General features: G+C 50.6%; 2 protein-coding genes across 2 annotated transcripts in view; both read right to left on the reverse strand.

Annotated features, from left to right (window-relative positions):
• LOC311185510 (keratin, type II cytoskeletal 6B-like) overlaps window positions 1-18092 on the reverse strand; it is a gene marked incomplete at both ends in the record, with an annotated part of 110172 nt that overhangs the window by 8139 nt on the left and 83941 nt on the right. The window lies entirely within an intron of this gene.
• Window positions 7935-13174, reverse strand: KRT5 (keratin 5; the record flags this gene model as incomplete). The annotated part of the gene is made up of 9 exons (XM_084256358.1): window positions 7935-8224; window positions 8603-8637; window positions 9369-9589; window positions 9823-9948; window positions 10199-10363; window positions 10890-10985; window positions 11092-11152; window positions 11854-12068; window positions 12620-13174. 9 exons carry the CDS (start codon window positions 13172-13174, stop codon window positions 7935-7937), a joined length of 1764 nt encoding a protein of 587 aa, XP_084112484.1.

Genomic DNA, 18092 nt, shown 5'->3' on the forward strand with positions numbered 1-18092 from the left:
ATAAAAGGTCAAGTTTGTACTTGATTCATTTGCCTTTGATCTCCTGTCTCTTTCTTTGGGTGTTGGGAAGTGCCCCGCGTCCCCCAGGCCACTTTTTGACTGAGCCCTAGCTCAGTCTGCCTCCCTTAACATCGTGGCTAGCTTCGTGGACGCTGCAGCTTTAAGCAAGACGACATATAACAAAACCACATTCTCCAATAAAGTCTTTTTGCTCAACATCATTTCATCATAACATTGAGGAGCAGACAAGAGGCCTAGCCTGACACTGAACAAAACCCCTTTATCCAAGGACCTGCTGGACTTCTTCCCTCCTCTGGAGCCCAGCCCGCTGCCTTGCACCTGCCCTGGCCCCAGGAGAGGGCTGTGTCATGGGGGAAGGACCCACAGGTGGCCAGAGAATGGAAATCCCAGCTGAAATCTCCCCAGTGACCCTGATGTGTGTCCTGTGGTAAAACCCAGAGGAATTATTTTTACTAGGGGAGCAGGGTGGGCAGGCCCAGACCTTCACAATACGATTAGAACAAAGAGCGATAGTGCAGGCAACTGCGAGACAGACGAAGCAGCAGCGTGAGTAACCTCAGTGGCAGCCGCCTCCTCCCAGCAGCGCTGAGCCCAGCCCCACTCTCTGCCAAGAAAGTCTCCATCCAGTCTGGGGTGGCGCCCATGGCCAGGGAATGAGGCGTGCCTTTGTTCTGGGGCCCAGGGGTTAACGTGTACTCCTTACATTTTTCCCAGCATGGAGGAAGGTCAGGAGGGAACCCCTGACATTGTCACCCATGGAAAGTGTCCCAAGAGGATTGGCCTGGCCTCTCCCTCCCTGGGTGGAGCTGGCAGATGAGAACGCAGGTGGGGTGATTTTCACCATCATCAAAAGCGTAAGACTAAGTGGCTCATCCTTGTGAGCCGCAGCGCAGGGTGATGCTGTCCAGAGGGAATCCCACAGATCCGTCCTGTCCCCGGGGAGCATCTACTGCAAGAATGTGAAGGGCGTGGACAGCCTCCAAGCTGGCACGTGAACACGCAGCCTTCAGTGCCGTGAAGAATGGCTCAGAGAGCACTTTCAATACTGTGTTCCTTAGTAACCAGACTTCCCTTATATGCAGGGCTTCGCTTGCGTGTCTCCATCTTCACACACCCTCTCCCCATGCTTTTTAGCAGGGCATACAGTGTGGGCTTGTGCATCTGGACACCATGCCTGAGTGACTTTATCTACAGCAGCAGGAAGTTTCTGACAACTCCAGGGGCTGCCCTGGCTCTTGACTGGAGGGAGCAGAGGACATCGTGAGGCCACTTTCTGCCGTGTGCAAAGGGACGCTCAGTTCAGAGCATTGACCAGCCTCCGGAACTGCAGCCCCAAGTCCCCAGACGTCACTCCATGGGACTTTCAGTAGGGATAGTCAGGAACTTTCTGTTTGGTCCACTTCTTCGTCATCGCCCAGGGGAGACAAGGGGAAGTCGTGGCTGCCGTTTCTGCCATCAGTGATATGTGACAGAGGGTCTGGGCGAGCATTAGCCCACGGGATGGATGCATCAGGCAGGGGCCTTACAGAGTGTCTGTGCTGTCATAGGAAAAAGTCTGACTGTTCCGTTAAATTTAATGTGGTACATGTTCATGTGAAATGTAGCGACTGAGAAGGACTGCTTGTAAGTGTTACCCAGCAATGGGCTCGCACCTGTCATGCACAGAAGCTGCTCCCATGACGTCAGGGCTTGAAAAAAGGGGAAAAAAGCTTTCATTGAAAATTGATTGACAAGGAGAGAGAAGACAAACTCAAATCTGTCTCCTCAACTAAGAATGATCGTCTACATCTGCCTTCTGATTTAAAAGCTAGTTATTTCAATAAAATGGAAATGTCTGATTGTGAATGTATTAGCTAATCCCCCCCAGCTCAGGATGATTTAGAGTAATTTCTATTCCAAAAGATTCATCTTGACATCCCTTTTGTCATAAAGGAAGAATATCCTAGAAAGCAAATGCTCCTCTGAGAGTTTTTGGCATTTTGTGGCTACTTCCATCTGGTAATCCTTTATAATCTCGCGTTAAGCCTAGGGTTGGGATTAGTGACAGATCACTGATGCTCTGGCACAAGTCTGTGGAACCAATGCTGCAAAAGATGCCTCAGGGGAGCTAATGAACTTCCTTCCAATTTTCCTCTGCCTTTTCCCACAGCCCCTTCCCAGAAATAGCCTGCCCTATCCAGAAGGACAGGGAAGGCTGGACCTTGCAGAACCTGCTCACTGCAACCTAGGTTCCATTCCCTGTTCACTTCTTTCGTTTCCAGCTCCACTATAGAAGCTCAAGAGTGAAATATTTTCTCTTAAATTATTTGTGTTCACTGAAATATAATTTACCAGCAGTGAAATGCATAGCTCCTAAGTATACAGTTTAGCTTGACACATGAATGCGCCACTATAACCTACATAACATCAAGACAGAACGTTACTCCAGTCAATCCCCCGTGACTTTTCCCTGTAACCTCATTGCACTAAGTAAACACTTGTTTCCATTTTTCATCTTAGATTAATTTATTTTAGAACTTTGTGTAAATGGAATCACACAGTAAATACTCCTAATATGAATGGACAGTTGATAGTGTGCCTTTTTTCACTCAGCAGTTTTTTTGATATTCTTCCAGATTGTTGTGGACATTGCAGTTCATTTTGATTGAGCAATGTGTTAGGGTATGAATATAGCATAATTTGTTTACCCCTTCTGACGGTTGATTTCCTAAGGTATTTCCAGTTTGTTGTTACCTTCCGGAAAGTGATTATGAGCATGCTCCTGAGTCTGTGTGTGATGTGCTTGAATTTTGCTTGAATAAATAGCTAGGAATGGAATTGTCTCATCAAGAATAAATGTTAATCAGTCTTGTAAAATATTGTACCATTTAAAAAAAAGACTTTAAATTTAGTGCAGTTTTATGTTCACAGCAAAACTGGGCAGAAAGCAGAGTTCGTATTTACTCCCTGTCCACGCCCTGCCCCACCACATATAGCCTCCCCTCTACCAACATCCTACACCAGAGTTGTGCATTGGTCACAGTTGGTGATGGTATGCTACTACAACATCCTGTGTTGGTTTTTATTGTGGACATAATTTTCAGCTCATCTGGGTGAATGCTAAGGAGAGCTATTGCTGGATTGTATGATGACATTGTTTATTTTCATAAGACACTGTCCAACTGTCTTCCTACATGGCTGTGCCTTTTTGCATTCCTATCTGCAGTGAATGTTGCTGTTGTGCTAGAATGTCAGCATTTGGTGTACTCAGAGTCGCTGCTACTACTATTTTGTTAACAAATAGTTGTTGTTTACATCAATTCAGAATAAAAAAATAAAAAGAAAAGTTTTACATTATCTCCATTTATTCTTATTTCATGTTTTTCCTTCTTTAATGTATATTTGAATTTCTGACATGTATAATTTTCTTTCTCTGTGTCTTGTATGAGTAACTGCTATTTGTTTTATTTCTTTCTAACTCTTAAGATGTTTGTTTGTCTTCTTTTATTGCACTACGATCTGCACTATAATATTGGATGAAATATCTTTGAGAGTTATTTGTATTGTAAATATCTTTCCTGTGTTGTGCCTTGCTTTTTTTGCTCTCCTCTTGTTGCTTTATGAATGGGTGCTTGTACTCTTTTTAAGGAGAGCAATTATTTTATCCTGTGTAAGAAATTTTGACCACCCTTGGGTCATAATGCCTGAAATACACTGCTGAGGGGAGCAGCGGACAAGACAGGAGAGGTCTACTGTACCATGTGGGTCAGCTCCCTGGCTGGGGATTGAACTCAGGCCATACAGGTGATGGCACTGGGACTTAACCCCTAAGCTACCAAGGAAGCCCAGTTTAATTTTCTAATTGTTTCATACTAGTGTATAGACATACACTTGATTTTTAAGTTGATTTTCTAGTGCTCTTGACACAGTCACCTATTAATGTTAATGATTTGGAGATTCTTTTGATTTTCTACACACATAATCATGCCCTGTATGAGTAACTGCTATTTGCTTTATTTCTTTCTAACTCTTAAGATGTTTGTCTTCTTTCATTGCACTAGGATCTGCACTATAATGTTGAATAATAGTGGTAATAATTATCCTTGCTTCTTTCCTGATATCAATGAGAAGGTTTTGATCATTCACTATCAAGTATAATTGTTGCTTTTTTTGGTGAACGTTTGATTTCTTCCCTTTCATTCTATTAATTTTGCATATTAGATGGTTAATGTTTTTAAATATAAAACTACATTTACTGCAATGAATTTTGACAGTGGAGAGCCTCTAAGCCCCATCTCTCCTGCTTCTACTTACATTTGAGAAAACTGTGAAGAAAGTTTAAGTGCTCCCTCTTTTGTAATTGGTGGGAACTTCAAATCGTGTTCAGGAATTTTCAACCTGCCTACTCTCCTACTACATAGAATCTTTTTCCCTGCTCTTTCAAGTCATATTTGGACTGGTTTAGGAGGCCTGCTTTGTTCTCCCGGAAAGTCCTATTAGGTGAGTAATAAATATTTTCATACCATCTTGGTGTGTGTGTGTGTGTGTGTGTGTGTGTGTGTGTTCATCAGTCTCAAGAGCTGAGCCAAATTTGAGCGAGGATCCATCCTGCCTTTGTAGGGTGGCCACAATAACGGGTGCTGGGATGTCTGGGTGGTGACTACTGCCCCTGGGTTTCTTCTCCTCCTTTGGCTGACTCTGACGGCTGCTTGTGAGCATGCCACTTTAGCTGCTTTCTGGCTAGAGGGCTCTTTGAATGGTGTTGCTATCTGCTAGCAAGTTTGCATTTGTTGGTGTACTACTTTGTGCTGCATTTACGGTCTACTATCAGGTCTCTGTTACAGATTTAACTCAAATACATCAGAAGCGTATGGGATCAGAGACCTCTTCAAATTGTCCCTTGTCCATGTGTCCCAATACCGACCTGTCCTGTCTGTGTGTGTCATATTGAGTTGTGTTTCTCTGTTTCCCCATAAACCATGACTCACACCAAGCTCAGGGAATGACTCTTACCTGTGGTCACTGGTTGTGTGTCTCAAGGAGGTACTGAGTCCCATTCTATGAAGTTCTCAGGGGAAAGACTGGTAACGTATGGAACACGTGGTCCCATTAGGTGGGTGAAGTACAGTTACAATGTGGTATGCTAAGACCGCACTCCCGCTTAAAGGCAGATGGTTTGCTAGGACATTAAGAATTATCTTTGCTGGGCCTCCCCAGTAGTGCAGCGGTTGAGTGCTAAGTTGCGAAGCTTCCCGCAGCCTCTGAAGTGCCGGTTTGATCCCTGGCCGGTGGGCGAGGGTCCCACATGGTGCGCAGACCTCTCCTGACGCCCGCTGCTCCCCTCAGCAGTGTACTTCAGTCCTTCTGCCTGTTCTGTTCCCTGCTCTGGCTCTGGTGAATTCTCTCACCCTCCCACGCTTCTGACTGTGCCCAGTGCTTGTATAAATAAATAAATCTTTAAAAAAAAATTATCTTTGCAGCTGCTGCATATGCCTGTTTCCAAAGAGGATTCTCATCCACGGAGCTGTAGGAGAAACTCACATGGTACCCTATGGCACAGCAAAAGGGTTAATTCAACTATTGCCATGGTGGAGGCCCCAAACCCTGATGATACTAATCTGAGCATCTCTATAGAAAGAAACGTATAGACATGAGCAGGGCAGTGAGTATCCCTCCCTCCTCCAAATACATATCCTGTGACCACAGACATGAGAGAGGGAAGAAAGGAGAGGGGGAGGGAAGGAGAGAGAGAGGAAGAGGGAAGAAAAAAGGAAGAAAAAAGAAAAGAAGGAAAGAAACCTAGAAACAGGGGGAGGATACAATAAAACTAAAACACAATCGGTGTGACTGGAAATCCAAAATCAACTAAAAGAATTAATACATGAAAAAGCTAAGAAGGGGCATGGATCAACTTAGCATTTCTACCACATAGGTTCTGAATTGCTGGATACACCATTTGGCAAATCTTCCTGGCCCCAATTATTCCTGAAGCTTAAATCGCACTATGCCTGGGTGTCTTACTAAATTTCCACAAAGTAGCTGTGTAACCTTGGGGAAGTCTCTGGACACAAGCTAGAGGGAAAACAGCTGTACCTCACCTTGATTTTTAGAACTGCTGACTTGCCTAAATTTGGCATGATCAGAACACCCACAGTATCACACGGTGGTCATGGACTCCCTGCCTCATGAGTAGCACATCAAACTTAAATTAAGTCATTGAAACTTACAAATTTGCTTGACAAAATGGAACTCCATGGACCTCCCCCCAGTCAAAATATGCCCTAATAAAAGTGCAAGCAGGGCTTCAGAGAGTGAGACACATGATATGGGATCCACTAGAGAAGGGGAGATGGTTCCTCCATGCAGCAGTCCAGCTTGGCTGATTTCGGAGTTGGAAAGAGGGAAGGTGCCTCGCAGTGGATTCCCACAGCCTCCAAGCACTGGCAACCCGTTCAAGCCTCTCACTCGCTACTACTGCAATTGCTGACTCTATGCAGTCAGTACCTGGTGGTGAATATTGTGCTTTTGAATATGGATAATAATCTTGTGCTTAGGACCCATTTCAAGCACCTTTTGGTCACAGTTTGCTTTCATCCTGCCATTGCATGCAGTCTTCGGTACAAGATTTTGATTGGATAAGATTTTTTCCAGCACGGGTCTGATATGAAGTCGAAGAATCCTCCTCTGAAGAGGTTCACTGGACACAGTCCTTTTTTTTTTTTTTTTAAAGATTTATTTATTTATGCATACTAGAGCTGAGGTGTAGGCCAGAGGTGCAGGGAGGGGGTGTGGATTCACCAGAGACAGAGTGGGGAGCAGAACAGGCAGATCTACTGAAATACACTGCTGAGGGGAGCAGCAGGCGAGACAGGAGAGCTCTGTTGCGCCATGTGGGTTGTTCCCTGGCTGGCCGGGGGATCCAACCCGTGCTGCAGTGGCTGGCAACAGCTTGATAGTGCTGTCTTTATCCCCTGCACCACCAGGGAGGCCCCTGGACACACTCCTTTAGGACACACGTGCTCACAAAGGAGCTCACAAAAAGGGGGCAGGCCCTTGTCAACACAGATGCCAAGTCCTGCCTTGCAGGAGCTCCCATCTTAGTTTAACTCTTGAAATTATTTGGTAAGTATCTTTCTTTAAGTTCCTACCATTTAATAATGTTTCTCCCAATCCTGAAATCAGTTGGTAAAGCAAGGCCCACCCCATCTGTGATGCTGACAAAAAAGCCTCCGAGCACCCACAATACTAAACAGAACCAACGTGTTCCTTATTTACAAATTTCATGTATGCTGTCCCTTGCAAACCAGTCCACCTTGAATGGGGATCCTCTCCAACAAAAAGACTCTAAAATCTGTCCAAATTGCACTGTGCTAAACTTTCACTCATGAGCTCCAGAAAGAAATCCGTTCCAGGTTTCAGCAGCCCCCTCTTGGGGAGAGCTGCCATCTCTGGCACCCGAGATGGCCGCCTTTTTGGACAGTCATCCCATTCTCTGTGTGAGTCATCAAAGCAATCACATCGGGGTAGACTAACCCTGGTGGGTTAATCCAGGTAGGTTGCACGCCTTGAAAAAAACAATTTTGCACAAAAGCTTATATTATAAAAGCATTTTATTGAACACACTCTGGAAGTAGCCAGAACAAAATTTGGACTGGGGGTGGGAACTTGGTTTTGATGGCTTAGACACTGGAAAACTTTGGATTCTTCTGTCGTGGAGGATTTGAAGCAGAACACAGAACTGAGGCATGGGACACTTGAGACTGGGGGTGCGCCCTTGGGGAGACTGTGGAGACTGGGGAGACTGCAGACGGCGGCTCTGCAATGGGCTTGATCTAGACTACACTCCAGAAGAAGGGAAAAGTTGGCGTGGGCAGCCACCTAGCAGAGGCCGTCGCCACGGGCCGGTGGTCGCTCTGAGAGGCAGGGCCTGGCGCTTAGCTCTTGAAACTCTTGCGGGTGGAGGAGGTGGTGGAAACGAACTTCACGCTGGAGCTGCTGCCCCCGCCACTGCCGAAGCCCATCCCCATGCCGCGGCCACTGCTGGCACTGAAGCCGGAGCCCCCCACACTGAGCCCGCCGCCCAGGCCCATGCCCCCGCTGCTGCTGGAGTAGTAGCTGCTCCCGCCGCTGCCCAGGCTGCCACAGAGGCCGCCCCCGAAGCCACTGCCACCTCCGAAGCTACTGCCGCCGCCATAGCCAGAGGACACGCTGTTTGTGACGACAGCTGCAGAGGAAAGAGGGAGAAATTGGTGAGGATGGTGGGTCAGGTCGATCCTACATGTCCACTTATATGGTCTGCTGGTGACAGAGCAGCAGACCTCCCGGGCCCTCCACAGCGCAGCAATGAGGCCCGGAAAGCTAAGGCATTAATTTAAGGTGGTTGGCGAACAGCGCAGGGAAGGCACGGTGCCATGTGCGCAGGGCAGGGGGTTGGCGGGGACTGGGTGCGTGGGCACCCCACAGTGCGGCCTCTGTAGGGGATAACACACGAGTCACCGCATAATGGGATGGGAGTGTCTGGTGCCTAGGGAGATTGGGGTTCTGCGTGGACACCAGTGCCCCACATTATCATCACTGTTAATATCTGTTCGAAGTTACTTACAGATGTTGACTGGTCCCACTCCTTCGCCACTCAGCCTGAAGGAGGGAAAAATGAAATAAGAGTTAAAAAAATGTGGCTAACTCCCACTGTCATGGCTAGAGTTTGTTCCATAAGCCAGGAGGCTACGTGTCTAACAACTGCTTCAAGTAGTGGAAGAAATAGCTTTGCAGGGACTTCTCGATGAAGACGATGTGATCTGATTAGAATTCACATCCTCCTCCACCCATTCTGTGCAAAGCATGACTAAGGAGCTACGGGAACTATGAATATGTATGAAGCGGTTTTTGCAGTGTAAGAATTAAATCTACGAGAGAACTTGGCAGGCACAGAAATTCCTCTTGCAGGAAGTAGGCAGAAGGCAGTGCTACAAGATCAAAGAAATCAAAGTAGTTTGAGAAGGCAAAGGCAGATGAGTTAGCTCAGCTGGAGTAATCTTGAAGGGCTTCCTGAGAGAAGAGGTACTTGAAGGATGGGGAAGACATTTGTTGAGTTGCCTAGTTATTTGAAGGAGAGGCAGCATCCGAGATTACTGCTGGTGGGAACAGGGTCAGGAAAGTGAGTTGCGGTCACGTTGTAGGGGCCAGCTGTATGCCATGTCAGACTGAAACGGGATGGATGATGGATAATTATCATGTACAAGACAGTGGTTGTGTGCACGTGCTTGCGCGTGTGTGCGCGAGTGTGTATGTGTGTGTGTGTGTGTAGTGGAGCAGTTCCGCTTGATCAAGTGTGAGGAGACCCTCCTGGGGTCTCTCTTGTTGCCCACCTGCACTCCTCGCCCTCCAGCAGCTTCCTGTAGGTGGCGATCTCCACGTCCAGGGCCAGCTTGGTGTTCATGAGCTCCTGGTACTCCTTCAGCATCCGGGCCATGTCCTGCTTGGCCTTCTGCAGGGCATCCTCCAGCTCAGCCAGCTTGCTCCTGGCATCCTTGATGGCCATCTCCCCGCGCTGCTCGGCGTCGGCGATAGCGTTCTGTAGGTTGGCGCACTAGAGGGGCGAAGGAAGAGAGAATGAGGATGTTTTGACATTGAACTGGGCCCGCAGGGTCTCTGAGATTCAGAGAGAAACATTATATTTGTCTTGTCATTGTGGATGGTAGATCAGCGAAACGTCAGTATTTGTTCCGTTGGGGGGGGGGGGTGTTTAGAAAAAGTGAAAATGCCAGAGCTCTCCTTTCTGAGCTCTGGCCCCTTCCTTGCCTTCTTTCAGCCTCTCCCTACCTGCTTCTTGACATTGTCGATCTCCGCTCTCAGCCTCTGGATCATCCTGTTCATCTCCGAGATCTCTTGCTTGGTGGTGCGGAGGTCGTCCCCGTGCCGGCCGGCAGTCTGCTGCAGCTCCTCATACTGATGCCGCCAGAAAAGAGAAAAGATTCCGTTTTAGTACTTTTGCTTTCCTAGAGACGCTGGTTTATAGTGAGACTCACAACCCTAAGGTTCTTGAATCTACGTGGCAGAAGCACACGTGACTGTTTCTAGAACTCATTCGGGAGGCCCCAGCAGATTTCAGGGCCCAACCCATAGCATTCTGTCACCACCTGGAGCCCTAGACACATGTCCCTCCCCTCCCTCATGACACAGTCGCCGTAGCACCCACCTTGGTCTGGTACCAGGACTCGGCTTCCGTCCGGCTGCGGTTGGCGATGTCCTCGTACTGGGCCTTGACCTCGGCGATGATGCTGTCCAGGTCCAGGCAGCGGTTGTTGTCCATGGACAGCACTACGGACGTGTCGCTGACGTGGCTCTGTATCTGGGACAGCTCCTGCAGGGAAATTTGAAGTCAGTCACCTATTCTGGGCTACTTAATGTCAGGCCCACTCTCCCGCTCACTGTGGTATGTCAACTGGAGAAATAACTGATAACCACTTATGCCAAAAAATTAGATGAATAAAGAATCCAAACTGTCACTAAATCTATTGAACTAATGATTTAAAAAATTCTGAACATCCAAGAACCCCTACCAACTCAGATCTTCTTGGGTCACAACTTATTTTAAAAGACACTGTGTGGCCTGCCCTGCTAGGAGGAAGCAGAGCGAGCAGGCGTCTCCAGAGGGGGGCCTGGACATACTCACTCTAACCCTCATCTGCAAAATAATGGTTGACCAGGCCTTTTTTGATTAAAAAAAAAAGAATGCCTCATAAGTATAAAGTGCAAATAATACTAAAGGGAAAGACTGTGGGGCCACTGGAATAATCTGGGGACTCCCGGCCACTCAGATCCTCATCCCTGGTCCTGGGGACCCCAGGGACCATCTCTCTGGGTCTTGAGTATGGGCCATTTCTTACCATCTCAAAGAACATCTTCATGAAGTTGATCTCATCCATCAGCGCGTCAACTTTGGCCTCCAGCTCCACCTTGCTCATGTAGGCAGCATCCACGTCCTAGAGAAACAGGGATGGTTGGCACTGCCCCCGATTCCACCCTGACTTAAATGAAAGGCTTTTTAAGAGAGTGGCCACAGCCACAGGTGCTTCTCCACCCACGCACCTTCTTCAGCATCACAAACTCGTTCTCAGCAGTGGTACGCTTGTTGATTTCATCTTCATACCTGGAGGAACAAGAAATGGGAAATGCTTGTCAAAGATGAGGGTTGGACGAGACCTGGGGTCTTTATTGCATAAAGTCAACCGAGAAGCTACTGTTCCCTTGGGAGGGAACCTTTCCTGTCATATAGGCAGAGAGGGAGGGGGCGCTGGTAGCGTGAAACCCTTTGGCAAGGCCAAGGGGTTACACTTTCCTCTGCAACTGCCCGAGACAATCATTCTACTGTTGCTATAAGTCAGTTGTTTTGAGAATATTCCTGCAGAAAAGCAATTCCACCTCTAGTCAATTTGTCTCGTGCATTTTTCAGCTTTCACAGCCTAAAACAAACCAGCAAACAAAAAATGAGTAGCTCAGCTGCTGGTTTATAAGAACTATAGAAATTATTTGAGCCACTGAGCTGGGTTGTGTGGGCTCTTCCTGCTTTGGGGGGCAGGGGCAGTCCATCACACAGCAGAGCTGTGCACTTTGAGTATACAGCAGGGGGTGGGGTGAGTCCCAAAGACGGAGGATTATATTATTTCACCAGGTGGTACCAAGGGCACTGGAAGATTCCTCTGGGCGTTGGCTAAGTGCCTTGCAGACGGGTGGGGTCAGGGATTAGAACTTTCTAGACATGGACCTGGATTTCGGGGAAGGTACATGCCTTGAGCTCATGGCAAAGGCCAAGAGGACCTCCTCCACCCTGTCTCCACCCCACCAACTCACTTGTTCTTGAAGTCCTCCACCAGGTCCTGCATGTTCCTGAGCTCAGAGTCCAGGCGGCCCCTCTCCCCTAGGACACCATCCAGCTGCCTCCTGAGGTTGTTGATGTACTGCTCGAACAGGGGCTCCAGGCTCTGCCTCACGGTCTTGGTGCCCTGCTCCTGCAGCAGGGTCCACTTGGTGTCCAGGACCTTGTTCTGCTGCTCCAGGAACCGCACCTGACAGAAGAGTTTGAAGGTGGAGAAACTTGGATTTTATTTCTGTGATCACTATTTTTCCTCCCATCTCATGCTGCTCCACTAAACCTTTCCACAGACAGCGCTTGGTCCCAGGCACTGGGAGGAGAGGCCCAGAGTGAGGCCTCCAAGCCCACTCTTCTAGGAAAGACAGGACACTTTTCCAGGGCACAGGTAGTGCCAGGCCTGCTAGCTGGGGGCTCAGTGTAGCAGCGACTTCAGACACTGGGGCTGCTGCCTCTGACCTCATCTCCCTGTGCAGTCAGCCCCGTTACATGAAGCCCAGAGCTCCTCTCCTTGCCAACAGTAATCAAGGAGCCCTTATGGGGTAATCTCTGGAGGGACAGAAGCAAACCCCCCCTTCCAAGATGATCTAATTAAGAGAGTGGCCACCACTGCAGGATGCAGAAACAAATACTCGGCTGCAGACTATGAGCGCATTTTACGTAAAGTCAGAAAATCTGCCCTCTTCCCACTCTCTCTGGCATTCACTCCAGACTCATGGTGGTTTTTCACAACGTAACATGCCTCACCTTGTCGATGAAGGAGGCGAACTTGTTGTTGAGGCTCTTGATCTGCTCGCGCTCCTCGGTGCGCACCCGCTGGATGGTGGGGTCGATTTGCAGGTTCAGAGGAGTCAGGAGACTCTGGTTGACGGTGACCTCTTGGATGCCTCCAGGGGGGCACACGGGGAAGCCGGCGCCACCAAGGCCACCTCCGAAACCAGCTCCACCACCGAACCCAAAGCCACCACCAGCTCCACCGCCAAAGCCAAATCCGCTCCCTGCGCCACCTCCGAAGCCATAGCCGCCTCCAGCACCGGCACCAAGTCGGTTCCTGAAGCTGCCGCCACTGGTGCTAATGGAAATCCTCTTGGAGCCTCCCAAGTTGTAGAGACTCCGGCTGCCATAGCCGCCACCAGCTCCGCAAGCACCCCCAACGCTGACCCTGCCAAAGCCACCACCGCCACCCCCGGACCGGGACATGGAGGTGAAGCTGGTGCGGGACACAGATGGGGTGATGGCCGAGGCGGCGCTGAAGCTGCGGCTGCCCCCGCTCCGAAAAGACACACTTGACTGGCGAGACATGACGGCCTGTTGCTGGCAGAGCGAGACTACTGGACACGGGGGCTTGGAAGGTGCTGGAAAGAACAGAGCTCAGCAGGATGCAGAGGGTGGCTCTGCACCGGGAACTGCAAACCCCCTTTTATCCTCTAGCACTGGGCTGGGCGGGGGCGCTGTCGACCGTGAATGATTAAGTGGGCTGGGCATGCCTGGGGGGCAGCTGTGAGCTCACCGTCACACCTGCACTGTGGAGCAGGGCGCAAACTCTTTCTTCCTGGCAGGCTCCGCTCAGTTAGGAATAACCTTGCCTCGAAGCACTGATGTCTTGGCAGCAAGTGTCTTTGCAGCATAGAGACCCAGGGCCCGAGCGGCGGGGGGCGCTCGGCCAATGTCCTCAAGGATCCTGCCGGGGCCAGGGTCCGGCCAGGGTCCGGCAAGTCCTGTCCAGGGTGGGGGCTAAGTGAGCCCCCACTGGCCACACCTGCTCTTCTCACACTGCTGCAGACTGGAGCCCGCTGCAGGGGTTTCCGTGTTTGGAAAGGCGACACGTAGCCTGATATCTCAATGATGTGCTGGAGGGGAAAATACAGCTTTCTTCTTTACTGCACAATTTCCTTTCTTGGCGGAGGCACAGCTTTTCAAAGCCCACTGGGCAAGGGCTCCTGCAAGCTTCAGACCAGAAAGCCCGCCTAAGCCTCAAGCTCCCAAAACAGAGAACGTGGGACCCTCTCAGCCAGCCACAGTCCCTCCTGATTCAGCGTTGTCTGTGGTGGTTGACTCTTTCCTTTGCTTTCAGCCTGGGTAGGACCCGGGGCAGGAGGAGGCTTAGCAACCCCGGGGACCCCTTGGGTCCCTCACAAATCGTCCTGACACTCAGCTGAACAGGCACGTCTCTCTTCAGGGGGAGCTCCTCTGCTCACCCCCCAGCCCCCAGGTGTGTTTCAGCAAGCCCTCAGTTATTCCACGGAAGAAGTGAGTCATCGAATCTGTTGATACAGGCTGCAGGCCGCCACAAACACATACCTGCGGGAGCTCCTAATCTCATCAGGAACATGTTGAGAATCTGCTGGCCTGTTATAACGGGGAGCCAGCCTGTTCCAAGCAGCGGGGATGGCTGTGCTTTCAGCTACAGCCCAACTTCTCCTTCAGGGCCAAGGGAATGGAGAGGCAACTCTAAGTTGCCTAAGTTGAGACTAGACCAAGAGGCTTAAGGGTCAGGGCACCAATTCATCACAGTATCCTTAGGGAGGACGCCCCCGATCCTCACCGACACCCCTCGGGAGAGCTTGTCCGGGTGGGTTGTGGCACCAGGGGAAGGAGTAGGGTCTGGTTAGGTTTTCGCCACAGCTACCCTTTTGGGTTGCAGACCGGAGTGGGACCACCTCTCTGCCCACCCTCACCCAGAATGCAAGCAGGACACTCAGGCAGGGCAGTGCCAGGGCTGTCAAGTATTTGGTCCATTAAGAGCACGCCAGGCTGGGACTGGAGCTAGGGGGCAGTGGGGAAGGGCTTAAAGCTTCGGGGTTTGAGGGTACACTCTTAAGAGCAAAGCATCCAGCCTGAGAGACCCAGGAATCTCTTACCAGGCCTGTGGTTGGCCTCCAGGAAGTCAAGACTGTGGGAAAAAGACTCTGAGCCTCCGGGGATCCGCTGAGATGTGCTTGCTCTCCAGGGGCTGCGTGAGAAAGCAGCGGACAGGTAAATCCAGACGGACTGCGCGCTGGTCAGAGCTTATGGGTCTTGGACAATGAGGTTAGGGTTGTCTCTGTCTGGAGAACTTCTGAGACCCTCAGAGATGAAGCTACTGAATATAGCTGTGTCATACTTTGTTGCCTTTTGGGGAACAAACATGAGTGGCTTGGGGGCCCTGAGGCATATTGGGGGGCCCTCAGTCCTTGATAAAAGAGATCCAGCTTGAAGTCAGTGTGGGGACTCCTAGCACAAGGTCTCTCTCTGCATGGAAGGTCACCATCAGGGTACCCCCCCCCATGCAGGTCCTGGGTACATCCCCACTGCCCTTGGGGAAGCCCCACCCTCCCTGAGACACTGGCACATTCTCTTTTCCCTCTTCCTCCTCCTCCCAGTTGTGTTGTGGAAGGACTTGGTGGAACAGGAATGCACTGTGGTCAGTCTGAGAACTGCTGGCGCATGCCAAGCTCAGATTCAGATGCCAGGGACCAAGGGTGCACTGGTGCCAGGTAACCATGGCAGGGACTGTTTGGGTGCCTCATTGAAGGGGGCAGAGATAGTGGCACTTTTCTGTCCAAGCTCTGTGGGAACCCCTCCTCCGGGTGGGCAGGGCAACCCCCTCTGCCAGGCCAGCTTTGGACAAGTATAAATAATGGGGCCCGGCAGCAGTGCCACCACCGTGTGGGAGAGTCCCACCCCAGCCTGGAATTTCACTGTGGCAGGAAGAGCAAGATCTCTGGGCGCTCACCAAGATTTTGCTTTTCTTCCGGGCACCCCTCAGAGGGAGTTACCAGGACTTGGCAGGACATGTTACTTAGTTTCTGTGGGCACCGTTTCCCCAGCAGCAGAAGTCTGTGTTGGGCGAAGGGGGCCTACCGAGGGGGACAGGACAAGTACTCGGCTCCTTGGAGAGGCTGGGAGTGGAGAGTGGGGCAGACACTGCCTCCCAGAGCAGGCAGGGCCAGGATCCATCCAGGTGTCCCCGGGGTAAGGATTAGGCAAGTCTGCCGTCATCTGTCTTTCCTGGAGGACGTATGGCGTAGGACGTCACGAGCGGAGTGTCTTCACCAGGACACCTATTCCATAGAAATAGTCCTCAAAGCCTCCCCAGACAGCACAGTCCCCAAGATCAGGGCACACGTCTGGCTCACCTTTACATGACTGCATATTCAGCCCAGCCTTGTACCCCAGAAATGCTCAGCAAACATATTTTAAACTTAAATGGACAGACATAAGGTCAAGTCCTCCATTCTTCCCCAGATGCTGCGCGGGGCTTCCCTGGCCCGATGCTGTGTCCCAGAGTCCTGTCCACCTGCTCTGTCTCTGGCCCACGTCCAGCGGGTACATCTCCTGGCCCCTGCGGACTGTATGCCCTCTGAGGACAGCGCTCGTGACTCCACGTGGTGGACTTCCCTCCTCTCCTCTCCCTCTGACCCTGCCCTGAGAGTAGTTTGTACCTGAGACTTCTCGTAGCCCCCAGATCCTGTCCCAGCCACCAAACCCCACCTCTAAGAGAGGAAGCGCTTCGGTGTCCTGCTTCTATCCTATGTATGTTCAGCACAAAAGTGGGGAGCAATAGTTGAGGCATGAGTCACCATGTGCACTGGGCAATGGTTGGCAGCCCCATCTGGGATCATGCAGAGCCAGATTTGGCAGGATGGGCGAGGGCAGAGGCAGGGGTGTGCCAGCCCCAGGAACTCTCCACAAAGCCCTAGCCTTGGGGAGGATTGAGGAAAGAATTCCCCTGCCTCTACTCAAAGACAGCGGGGAGCGTAACCCCATCCTGACTCTGGGCCCCAGCTTTGATGTCAGCTGGGTTCTCAGGATTACAGCATTGAAGGCTGGCCCCTCCGTGGACTGGGGGGCTGGGTAAACCACCCTTCCTCATGCAGCCAGGTCCGATCTAGGCTTCCTGTGTTTAATGGGAACCCCACCCAGCCTCTGTAGGATTTTTAGACCCTACATCTGAAAGAGACGTGTGGGCAAAGCAACTTTGCTGTGGCTCTGGTGGGCTCAAAGGCAGTTGCCGTTATTTGGGTCATGGCGACCAGTGGGCCCTGACTCCTTGGGGTTAAGTTTTCTTGTGCAAGAGTTTCACAAATTCAGGCTACAGAAGCTGGCAGCCCCTCTCTTGTCTTGATTCTAATCCAGTCCTTGAATTGCTGGGGCTCTGAACACGTGGCCCGATCACTCACTGCAGTTTCCCCCACCGGTGCTGGGAGGGGAGGCTTACCCCGGCAGCAGGAAAGGGCCTGTTTTCACGGAGGGGCCGTGTGAGCTGGGGCTGTAATTTCAAGCTGACTGGGCTTGGGCAGAAAGGGTGCGGCCAACATGTGGGAGTCTGTGGAGAGCAGCTTCAGCCCCCATCTCTCAGAGGTAGCAGGAGATTGGCAGCACAGAGGGGAGAGACTCATAGAGCAGAGCCCTCAGCTCCCTCCAGCAGGTCCCTACAAGTCTGGGGAATGTTCTTCCTTCATTTGAAGGGTGTTTTGCCAATGGCATACCAAAGTCTTTGAACGTCTTCCTTGGGTTATTGAATTATGGTCTGGAAACGAACAAATACTTCAGTTAGTCAGAGGAACTGAAGATAAAAGGATATATTGTAAAAACCTCTGTTCTGCTTTCTCATAGAGGCTGGTTTTATTTTTTTAATTAACACCAATATAGGAGTTACCGTGTGCCAGGCAGTGATCTATTATTTTTGTGTCTATAAATATAAAATGGAGAATAAGCTCAAAAGGGCTTTTACCATTTTCTCTTTTTTGAGGATTTATTTATTTATGCATAAAATAATTGGGGTACAGGCAGAGATGTGGGGGGCTGTGAGAGGATCCACCAGAGACAGAGTGGGGAACAGAACAGGCAGACTGACTAAGTACACTGCTGAGGGGAGCAGCGGGCGAGACAGGAGAGATCTGCCATGCCATGTGGGTAGCTCCCTGGCTGGGGATCGAACTCGTGCCACAGTGGCTGCAGTGCTGTGCTTACCCCCTTGCGCCACCAGAGAGGCTGCTTTTACCATTTTCTTGTCATTTGCTTTGTTCCTTCCATGAGGGTTCCACAGGTGCCGGCACTGTGGGGACGGTGGGTTTTCTTCACAGTGAGAGGCAGGGACACCTATGGGGTCGGGGCATGCAAGGAAGCTTTGGGCATTCCTGAGTTGCCCCAAATTCTATTTCACCCTGTTCCTTCTTCTCCTGCCACAGTAGCCGCACTCAGGGCGGAGAGGTGAAGGAGGCGGGGTGGGGGGGAG

This window comes from Talpa europaea, assembly GCF_964194135.1.
Source record: "Talpa europaea genome assembly, chromosome: 15".
NCBI lineage: Eukaryota > Metazoa > Chordata > Mammalia > Eulipotyphla > Talpidae > Talpa > Talpa europaea.